General features: G+C 48.0%; 1 protein-coding gene across 2 annotated transcripts in view; it reads left to right on the top strand.

Moving 5' to 3' along the window:
* LOC119406971 (formin-2) overlaps window positions 1-9,946 on the top strand; it is a 41,766-nt gene extending 31,820 nt beyond the window's left edge. For both annotated transcript variants that reach the window (XM_037673791.2, XM_049419593.1), the window contains exons 3-6: window positions 4,015-4,257; window positions 5,453-5,632; window positions 8,701-9,016; window positions 9,678-9,946. In XM_037673791.2, coding sequence (XP_037529719.1) covers window positions 4,015-4,257; window positions 5,453-5,632; window positions 8,701-9,016; window positions 9,678-9,776 — 838 coding nt within the window. In that variant the 3' untranslated portion in view covers window positions 9,777-9,946. The remainder of the gene's footprint in view (window positions 1-4,014; window positions 4,258-5,452; window positions 5,633-8,700; window positions 9,017-9,677) is intronic.
* Window positions 9,947-11,643: the final 1,697 nt, after the last annotated feature.

Below are 11,643 nucleotides of genomic sequence, written 5' to 3'. Positions count from 1 at the left end.
TTGTTCCAATAAACTTCAGTTGTTAGACAGCGCTCGTACTGTGTCCTTCTCGTCTTGTGTCTCCGTCGTGTTCGCGCTGATTTTTCCAAGTAATCTCCAATGTACGCGTGTGACAATGATAGGGATGCAAACGCACTAGCAACAATTTCTTGTGCATCTTATTTATCTAATGCTGTTAGCTGCATTCTTGGGGTCACTACACGGAGGGTCATGTGTGAGAAGTATACATGATACATACAATTCATACGTTGCGAAAAATTCGTGAACACGCAGTGTCGCTGGTGCTAACGTTTCCGCAAGCGAACTTGTGTTCCTCAAAGCTGCAGCTGCTTTTCTTGAAGAAGACAAGTCAGCTTGTCGAAACGACATCCCGTGTTCACAAATTTTTCATCCCTTCAAGCTTCCATCCTTCCCTGAACTTCTACCTTTTTTCTATTCACACGCTGTGTATCATATACGTAATGTGACAAATTATGAGTGAAGCATGGCAATATGGTTTAATAAAGCGAGCAAGCTGGTCGCACATGCGCTACACTTACTGCATTGTTCTTACTGAAGGCGACTGGACTGTAAGGGACCCCTACGCGGATCCGAAATGCCTAACCTTTCCGAGTCTTGGTCAAACCGTGATTCGCTAATCAAACCCACCTTCCAAAAACCCATTGACAATGGATACCTTCCGGCAGGCAGACTGGTAACGCTCACAGAACACAGTTCCCCCGTAGCCAGGAAGAAAAGAAGTCACAGGGTCCCTTATGCATTTGCATAAGACTACCGGAAGGCGAAAGAAGGCGAAAGCCATTTTTTTCTTTTGTCTTAGTCGATTTTATTGGGACCGCCCGAAAGCTTTCCGCATCCAACGTGATATCACACTGCCTCCGGGATCGGAGAAATTAGAAGCTTTACTCACCTTACGTGGTTTTGCAGTGCCTCCGTGATCGGCCTACCTTAGACCAAGCGACGATGTCATGATTACGTCATCGTGTGACGTCACTGTGACGTCATAAGGTGACGTCATCACGTTTTGACTATTTTTTGCATCGCTCGTATTGACGCCGCCGACGGTCACTTTTCGTGTTTAATGAGGCATCTAAGGGCTTTGCGCCTAGCAATCAATCTGCGGGACCGTGCTCAAGATCGACTCGCGTCCATTGGGACTAGATGTCCCGCACCTCGCACTGCTTACCGGAAGAATGTGTTCACGAGATGCGGCTCCTTAGATATCACGTGACTCGAGCTTCAGGCAAGAGGGCTTCTTCCTTTGTCTGCGTAGCTCACCTTGCAACCCTGCGGACGGGAGTATAATGCTACCCGGTGGAATGTTGCTCCGGCAGTGCACACTGCCTGCCCCATCTCCGTCATTACAGCCTCCTCTCTTTCCATCGCACCATGCCCTTCTTCGAGCGCCAACGTGACACTGAGGTCCTCGCATGCTTCGCGAGTCTCCGGCGCCAAGGCAGTCCCCTTGGCCGCTTAAGAGGATAGCTCGAGCAAGGCGCGCACAATCGGATCAGAAGCCGCGCTTCCATTGTTTCCAGCCTGGCGAGCCGATCCCGCCAAGAAAGGGCGGCTAATAAAGCCCGCGGTATACACCGGAACTGGGACGTCGCATACCGAGACCCCGCAATTGGGGCGCGACGGCAACAGGCATTCAGAGAGGTTTAAAATTGCGTAACCAAGCAGCTTATGCGTATACTTACGCGTGCTTCAGGTGGAGCGCGTGAATTTGTAGCTGCCACGGTATTCTAGTGGTTATGGTGCTCGACTGCTGTCCCAAAAGGTCACGGGTTTGAATCCCGGCCGTGGCGGCCGCATTTCGATGGACTGTGAAATGCTAGAGGCCCGTGTGCTTAGATCTAGGTGCACGTTATAGAACCCTAGGTGGTGGAAATTTCCGGAGCCCTACACTACGGCGTCTCTATAATCACATCGTGGTTTCGAGACGTAAAACCCCAGCAATTATTATTGAGTTCCAGAATTTACATAAACAGGACATCAAAATTACATTATAAAGGAACAAGCGCAGGGTTCAGCACATGACCTCACAAACTTAAAAAAAAGAAAAAAAGAACGAGCGTGTGGTGTTACTCTTTTCGGTGTGTCCCGACTTGCCACGTGTACGTTAACTCTCTTTGTGTCCCACGAGTCTCCGAAAAGAGTGTAATGATGTTCACAGGGAGTTCGCGTGTCTCTTTAAAAGGAGTCATATATGTGGCAAGTCAGGACTCACAAAAAAGAGTCTAAGGACACTTATTTTATTAAAGTGCATTTGGCCGGTGTCCTGGTTTTAGAAGTTCACGAACTTCTACAACAGAGCCCTATACTACCGAACGTGACACATATTCGCTGGTATGATACTGACCGGGAATCCTCCTACGAAAGCATTGTTCTTCAAGACCTGTGGTTAGTCGTATCGAGAAATCAATGTATTGTAGACTATGGTTCGCAACATAGGCGTGCGCAGGGTTCCCCTTCAGGGGGGGGGGGGGGTCGAAGGTTCACTGCAGCGCACCCCCCTCCCTATTATATCAAAGTATGGAGCAGCCTTTGCGCCCCTCCCTCTTAGGTGACGGCCCCCCCCCCCCCCCCCCCCCCCCCCCCCCCGTGTGCATGCCTATGATTCACAAGTACGCAGCTTACTCATTCGAATCACGTTTCGTCTGCAAGTGTGGTCACTTTAGAGGACGCTTGCCGTCGACGGGGCAGCTTGTCGTACTCGGCAACGCCGTAGCGAACGTTATCGCGCTGAGCGACCACGGAAGCCGGAAATTAGAAAACTCCGAGTCGATTCGCGTCTTTTCTCACGAGTCGGAAGTCTTCCTTGTCCCTATAACGGGCGCGATGATTATGCCTCCGGGTGCAGGAACGACAAAGTGCTTCCTTCGCCATGGGCCACAAAGCGATGATCGAAACCGCACGCGATTCCCGTGGGCCACTACAAAACCTCTAATTGACATAGTTTGTGACGTACAACTACGTTGCCTGAGCAATAATACTCTGCGTATATAGGCGGTTCTATTTCCGCCTGATGGCTATCGCTATATTAGGCTTTTAGAAGACCAATATCTCAACGTTATGTGTATTGGAGAAAACTAGAGAAGCGCGAACGTCTTCGTCGTTCGTGCTTTTCATGCTTTCTCTAATGATGGACCAACTCGCCCAAACCAAGGCATTGTTATGTGTATTGAGATCAAGCGAACATGGTCATGGAAGGCCTACCATATGTCTCTGAACAACCACATTTAGGCGATAACGTGGGCAGATACACCCGGATACCCTATGGAGATTTGCACGTCTAAAAAATCACAAAGTCCCTTACCTTATGCATTCGCCTAAAACGAATCAATGGCGAAAGTCGCCATCTTTTTCTTCTCAGTAGATGCAGCGAGACAATGCCTCCAGGATCGGAGGCGTTGCAAGCTTTCTGCACCTCATATGGTTTCGCACTGCCTCCTTGATCGGCCCACCTCTGACCAAGCGACTATGTCATGTGATTACTTCATTATGTGACATCACGTTAGGTGTTGTCATAGTGACGTCAAAAATTATAGGCAATCTGTGACGTCATGATGGCGTCATCACGTGGTGACTATTTTCTGCGTCGCTCGTGGTGACGCCACCGCAGACGGTCAATTTTCGCATTTGATGAGGTATCTAAGGCTATCGCCTTAAAATTGATTACCATGCATCGTTATGAGAATGAAGAATAGTTGCGGTCACTAACCACGTCAAGGTGAAAGCACACTAAAGACGTTTCATAATCACGTTACCTGACCAGACGAACATTCGTCGAACCCTTGACTATCATTATGAGAAATCGTTAAACAAGAAATATCACTGAAGCCAAAGTTTCGGCGAGAGGACATGTCTTCGTCAGGTCCTGACGAAGACAAATTCTCTTGTCGAAAGGTTGGCTTCAGTGACACTCCCTGTCCAACTATTTCTCGTCACTTCGAGCCTCCATGTTTTCCCCTGAAGCAAGTGCTCACGTGTGTTGTGTTTGTTACTGTTCAGCCGGCATAACCAGCAGCACAGCCACCACCACCACCAACAGCAGCAGCAGCAACAGCACGTACACCAGCACCAGCACCAGCACCAGGGTCCACCGCGGCGTCCGTCGTCGCCGTCAGACGAGACGAGCAGCTCGTCGGACGACCGCGAGGAGATGGCGCGGTCTCTGGTGAGAAGACCGGGACCAGGACACGCCAACAAACACTGGGCGCCCGGTGCCGCTCACGACTTCCGCGGAACGCTCAGGTGCGGTTATACTTCAACGTGGATAAAAACAGCACTTGAACATCTTGAAAACAGCGTAACAAAGACAAAAGATGATAGGGGAACACACCACAGCGCTGAACTCGCAACTAAATTTTATTTTGTCATCAGCCTGTCACCCATGTGATCAACCTACACATTACGTGCCGTTCTTGCGCTGTTTTCAAGGTGTTCAAGTACTATTACCAACTAGCCCACCTATCAATTCTTCTAGAGTGTGTAAGAACAGGCCGCTGCATTCCCCTGACGCGACTCTTACACTCCTATAATCAGCCTCAGTCTGTCTACTACGCCTACTGCAGCGCAAACGCATCTCCCATGTTTCGCCAATCAACCCGGTCTTGTGATTGCTGTGACCACGTTATCTCGGCAATCTTAATCTCATCTGCCCACCTAACTTTATGCCTCCCCCTTCGAGCGCTCGCCTTCCCTTGGAATTTAGCCTGTCACTCTCAATGACCCGCGGTTATCTTGCCTACACGCTACAAGCCCTGTCCAAACCTGTTTATTAATCTTGATTTCGACTAAGACGTTTATTCTCGTCATTTTATGTTACACCTATCATTTTCCTTTCCATGGCTCGCTGCGTCATCCTCAATTTAAGTTGAACCCTATTTGTAAGCCTCCATGTTTCTGCCTCGTAGGTAAGTACCGGCAAAATGCAGCTGTTGTATACCTTTCTCTTGAGGGATACTGGCAAATCTCCATTCACGAACTGAAACGTCTGCCAAACGCGCCCCACCCTATTCTTATTCTTCTAGTTACTACAATATCATGGTTAGACTCCGCGGTCGATACCTGTCCTAAGTAGATGCATTCCTTTACCACTTCCAGTGCCTTGCTACATATCGCAAAGCGTCGATACTGTGCGCGTGCATTTGAACGTATATACGAAGAGGCCGCTGTATTCCCATGGCACTCCTCTTACACTGTGTGGGGTATCTTTTACACTGTGTGGTGTAGGTCTTAACCGACTACAGTAGTCTTATTCAAATCCATGCCCCTATGCTTTTGCAAGAGAGCAAAATACGGACAGGCCCTGCACGCCAGTGTCCCCTTTCACGGTGCAGTATTATGTGTTATATACATTGTACATCGTATTATGAAAACAGTGAAACTGACGTTCTCTACAAGCACAGCAGCAGCAGCGTCTAACCTAGTGTGTGCGCATCCGCAGGTCCACACGCAGCGTTCCGGCCCTAGCCTTGGCTACGTGGGACGGAGAGCCCTGTCCCGTGCACGGCCACGGCCCGGCCGCCTTCTATCCTCCGGCGCACGGACACCCGCCACCCCCGGCCACGCCACAGCAGGGCATGCATCCACCGCCACCCATGTCGGCACAAGCGACCATGAGGAGGCGAGAGCATGTTCACTAGTGATGGTGATGTAGAAATACATAGAAACAAAGAGAAATTCTTCATTAATTAAGGCCAGAGGACTAATTCCCTGGCATGAGCGACCTGAGGGACCAGAGGATAACCAGGCGAGCCCTAACATGTCCCTTATGGCCGATACATGTTCGGAAGTGCGTTAGCGCTCTTCAATTAAATACTTTGCGTATAAAAAAACACACAGTTTCGCCAGAATAATAATAACTGTTGGGGTTTATCGTCCCAAAATCATGATACGATTATGAGAGACGCCGCAGTGGAGGGCTCCGGAAATTTCGACCACCTGGGGTTCTTTAACGTGCACCTAAATCTAAGCACACGGGTCTCAAGCATTTCCGCCTCCATCGAAAATGCGGCCGCCGCGGCCGGGATTCGATCCCGCGACCTTCAGGTCAGCACTCGAGCACCATAACCATTAGACCACCGTGGTGGGTACAGTTTCGCCGGACGGGCGAAGCAGTGTACGCGATAGTAACAAATTGGAATGTTGTACGAATTAAGGCTAGCAGCTAACTCTTTTGAATTCGAGCTCCCGTAACTCAACAAAACACTCGTTTAAAGGAATACGGCCGCTCCAGGAAACGAAGCAGTTTTCGTCCTGTCTGTTCTCTCAATGCGAAATAAGCGGTGAGAGAACTGCAAACGAGCCGCCTCCCAAAGTCTGTCGAGATAGAGCGCGCGCCAGCGCTATCTCGACAGCGCCTCCTCCCCGGCGCCCCACGACGCTCTTTCGCCGGACGAAAGACGGCCGGGGCGTTTCCTTTCTGCTTGAGGAGTCGTCGATGGCAGGCTTCGCACGCGGGACGATGTATGCACCCTTCGTGCGACGGAGATGGTCGGCTCATTTCATCTCTGCTTCAACTGTGTTCGTCCCCAGCGCATGAGTGCTTTTGCTCGCGCGTAGAACATACGATGCACGGGGCGATGTTATTGATTTTGACTTTATACGTAACATGACGGCGACGGCAAAAACTCGCCGAGAGAGCCCATATGATTGCTATCACAAAAAAACCAAGTGACCTCATCTGTGACCACTCTGTAGGTGCGACAGTACCGCGGCCCATATGTAGCGTTGTGCCCATTTTGTGACGCCCGAATCCGCAATGTGACTGCGACGCACTTGGTGTGGACATGTACAGGCCTGCATTTAGGCAGGCCTGTACAAGGCACGGATGTGCCGAAACCCTCTTCGTCACCTCCGTGCAAGAGGCCTCAGGCCTGGTCGATCACCCGATCTTGGTCGCTGGATTCACGGACTGTTTAAACGTTAACTGTTAGACTTGATACATGAAGCAACTTTGTATGTGTATTTTGACACCGCGTAGTACTATGCCTAAGCACAGGCTTCCGCAATAATAAAAGAAAAGACCAACCGTTAACAGGTACAAGTGGTCGACAAAATTCGTATCTTACACTTCTGTCAAAGTGTAACTTGTTGTGTTTTGTGAATGGTAGCTGTAATGTTCAGGGGTTCAGGCCGACAAGCATGTGTGTTTTGGCTAGTGATTAAGTTAATGCGAATTCGTGCCTCCTTAAAAACGGACTTCACACATGCATCAAAACATTCGCATCATTAACGTTATGTTCGTATAATCATTTGTAGAATTCGCGTCCCTTTTCGCAAACATTTACATGGTTACGTTAACGTTATGCAAGAACATTTTGTTTAATCGCCCAAGTGTCAAGGTAGCCTTATGTTTATTTATTTATTTATTTATTTATTTATTTATTTATTTATTTATTTATTTATTTATTTATTTTCACATACTGTAGCCTGGTTACAGGGCTATCCCAGGAGCAGGTACACAGCAGCAAATAATAATAAAAAAGAAAACCGAAAACAGGCGAGATAAACATAAACAATGACAGGTCAGAGAAATACGATAATACCATACACATATTTATATAAACATTGTAAAGCAAGAAGGAAGGATTAGGGTATACCGTCTTTAGTGCCTTCAAAAATTCATCTTTCTGTAGCGAACTAATGTGACCTCGCACCTTCACACCAATACTCGCTAATGTGTGGAATCTATTAAATATGTTCGTATCCTTTAGAATATTTTCTTAAAGTTCTACACTTTCTGCGTACAAAACTAAATGCTCAAACATGCGTCACTCTCCAAACTGGACTTGGGAAGCTAAATGGCAACCCTTGACCAGGCACGGCGAGCCACAGTAGCCAGTGGGCGCTGGACGTGTGCGTCCCCCCACACTAACCAAGGGGCCTTACTTTACAGCAGAGCTGTCGTGGTCAAGGTGTGTCGTAGATAGAACATTATCACGAAGCGGCAGGTGCTCTCTTCGTTCTCTTCTGCTTTGCTCCCAGAACACGTGCGCCGATTTGTCCCGAGTGGGATGCAGCAGCTCTGATGGGCGAGTACAGAGAGAACGAAAGAGATATAAAGAAAGAGAAAGAAAACCTTGGTGAAAACTTGGCGAGGTGAAATTAGAACCCGCGTACTTAAGATCCGAAGGTGAGCGTCCTAACCACTCGGCTATCCAGGCACACTAACAGAGTGTAGCTAGCCTTGTATAGAACAGCATTATCAAGGACGTGGAAAAGGCAAGTGAGGGTGAGGAGGAAAATGAGGAGGGGAGAATGAGTAAAGAGAGAGAGAGAGAGAACGACAGAGATAGGGATAAATAGATGTAAAGAAAGAGAAGAAAGACAGAAAAAGATAGGCGAGAGAATGACTACAAAGAGACAGAGAAAAAGACACAGAAAGAAAAAGTAACAGAAACAGAAAGAAAGGGCAGAAAGATAAAAAGACAGAAAGACATAGATAGAGAGAGAAAGATATGAAAAGAAATACGCAAAAAAAGGTAGAAAAAAAGAGAGCAAGCCTAGCCATGTATAGTATAATATAGTAAGGGCTGGGAAAGACAGAGGTGAGAGGGTAAAAGCCCACCAGCTCAGCTGTGACCCAGCTTTGCGCGACTTAGTGCAAGCTGCGCTATTTTTTTCTTTATTAAAGTTGTTTCTTCACATACCAACTGTCTTCTGAATGCGTGGTCTCCACCTTGGACGCAGGTTCGGCTCCATGTTCGACGTGCGGCCCGGCTTCTACCCGCTGACGGCGCTGGACCGCAAGTCGATGCACGGCTCCATGAGCGTCCTCAATGTGCCCCCGCCTCCTCCCCCCGTGCTGCCCCCGGTGGGCGGCCCCCCTCTGCCCCCAATGGGCCCACCGCCGTTCCTGCCCCCGCCGCACCTCATGCCGCCCATGATGCGGCCACGGCCGTACGTGTACCCGGCCGAACCGCTGCCGACGCGGGACCCGTACCGCTCCAAGACGCCCGTCCTGCAGCCGCCCAAGATGGAGCAGGACTACTACTCGGTCGACCAGGTACGACCATCGCGCATACTAGCAGAGCGACTGTGGATTGCGCCAGTTGCAAAGTATTCGTGATGATCACTCAGCACCAATACACCAAACAAGAAAGTACTCTTGTCAAAACATGGTGGGCGCCTCGGATCATGCTGATCAAAATAATTAAAATGAATATGTATGAATGCAGAATCATTCTTCGACTTCGTCTACAGGGAAAGGCGCCTGTACATGTGTGCGTAACAGCATAACAAAATATAGTCGATACAGAAAGAACTTGGATGACAACGGTTGCCGCAACAAGTAATTTCATCATAGCTATTGCTGAAAGAAAGCAGCTGGGATAGCGCAGTTGCCGCTGCAAGTAACCATACCAGATAAAAGAGGCTAATGTTCGCTAAATGACGGATGTGGGCTGGTGTTGGCTATGGAGTTGTAACATGTGGACAAATAATAGAATTGCGTGTCCAATATAGGGTCGTTCCTCCAATATAGGGTCGTTCCTCAATACTTTTTGGGCAAGTTGTTTCGTCTTGAAACAGCGCTTGTGTGTACGTATCGTCTATCTTGTGGGTGTCTATTTGCGCTGGTACTTCCTTATTTTAAGGGTGCTTCCGCTTCAATATTTTCTTCTATAGTGTATGAACAAATAACCGACGTGGCTTTCTCTCCATCACAGGTGTGTTGCAAGGGTCACCTCATCGTACTTTGGATCATCCTGGCGGTAGTGACGATAGGCGTAATCCTTGGCATAATCCTGGGGGTCACCGTCACCTAAGCCCTACAGTCCACGGACGGGACTCAGTTCAACGGGGCGATTTTTCAGGGATGCCTACCGGTCCAACGCATCGCGAACTTCTTACTTGAACCTGCCTTCGGTGTCGTACCAAAGTGGTGTTGCACAATTCATAGCGACGACTGGTTGGCACCGAATGTTATCGTTCGTTTTTCTTGAGCAGAAAAACAAAAAAAAAGTTTGTTTTCCTGTACATCGTAGATTGAGTAGAGATTCAGAGCGGACCGAGAATCCTGTTCCGATGCCAGTGCAGAGCCACGGCGCATGTGACTACGAAAAAACACGCAAATGAACGCACACGTACAGTCTAAGAAAAAAAGAACTCATCTGACTTTTTTTCTTTTTTGCGATTCCTAACTTTCCCTGTACATAACTCTCCTTAAAGAGCTAACGTGAACTCTCTTTGGAGATCATCATACTCTCGTCGGAGAGTCGTGGGACCCAAGAGAGAGAACGTGACTCTTTAAAGAGAGCCATACACGTTGCAAGTCAGGAATCGCCGAAAAGAGTCACATATACTCTTTATTTTTTTTTCTTAGAGTGTAATAAAAGGGTATAAATATCGCGTTTCGAACTAGTTTTACCGATTTACGGTGATCTTTTTATGCGAACGTTAAAGCCCAAAATAAGAAAGTATGCGCTTCATAGAATGCGCACCCGCTGTGGTGGCCTAGCGGCTGAGTGTTGCATGCACTGCTAAGCCAGAGGGCGCAGGCTCGATTACTGGCCACGGAGGCCCCGTTTCGATTATTTGGAAAAAACACTCGTTTACTTAGATTTAAGCGAGCGTTACGTAGCCTCAGGTGCTCAACCATAATCTGCAGACCCCCCCCCCCTCCTTTTGCCCCACGGCGTGCCTCATTATTCTATGGTCGCTTTGGCACGTAAAATACCAAATTAAATTTTCGGAATGGATGTCGTTAAGGTTTTTTTATAGTAAATATAAGGAACTTTTGCGAGTTAATTTCACGGTTACTTAGTAAAAAGCACTTTTGAACAATCTGCAGCTATGAGTACAAAAGTGAAATGTGGACTTTGTGATAAATTTTCACCTTAAGTTTCCGAAGCTATTCGTGCATCTCCTGTGGCTCCGAATTTGCATGATTTCTCTCGTTGAGCCTCAACATGTTTCGATATCTCTAAATAGATATAATGGATAACTAAATCTCGCGCCAGTGCCATCTTACTGGATTCTCGGTCTGTCTCAAATATTATCTCCATTGAGGAATTAGCAAATGCACATACGTGTATTTGAGTTACTTACGCAGATTTAAGATTCGCCTTGCGCGACTTTTCTCGAGATCTGCGACGCTTTGTCTTTCCCACTTAAGGCACCAAGAAAACTGGAACATCAGTACGACGCTAAGTAGTATCAGTTCGCGTACAGTGCCTCCGCCAATAATACCCGTGATACAAAACAAAATAATTGCCTGCTTTTCGCATTCCTATACATGATCATTTCTGTCAGGCCTTTGTAGTCAGGGTGGCGTGCGTTGCAGTAAACTATATTTTCATGCCACGCTACACAGAACAAAAGCAAAAAGTCGATCCCGACACATGGTGCCGACTACGTGGCACGCGGTGCCAGCTATGTGGCCTATATGGTGACGACTACGTAGGACATGGTGTCGACTACGGAACACTTGTCGCTATATTTCAATGCTATACAACTGGTGCGTGTGTGCGTGCACACAAATCGCCAGGCTAAGGCTCTAATTGATATGTACTGCTCAGCTATTTCTTTCAGAGAGGCGTAATGTTTCACTATCGAATCCTCGGACTTGCACTACACTCGCAGAGGATGCGGTCCGTCGAATTCTGTGTGAACACTAATGGCAGAAAGTGTACA

Source organism: Rhipicephalus sanguineus, chromosome 10, assembly GCF_013339695.2.
Source record: "Rhipicephalus sanguineus isolate Rsan-2018 chromosome 10, BIME_Rsan_1.4, whole genome shotgun sequence".
Lineage (NCBI taxonomy): Eukaryota > Metazoa > Arthropoda > Arachnida > Ixodida > Ixodidae > Rhipicephalus > Rhipicephalus sanguineus.
This window is presented reverse-complemented; position numbering and strand designations above follow the sequence as displayed.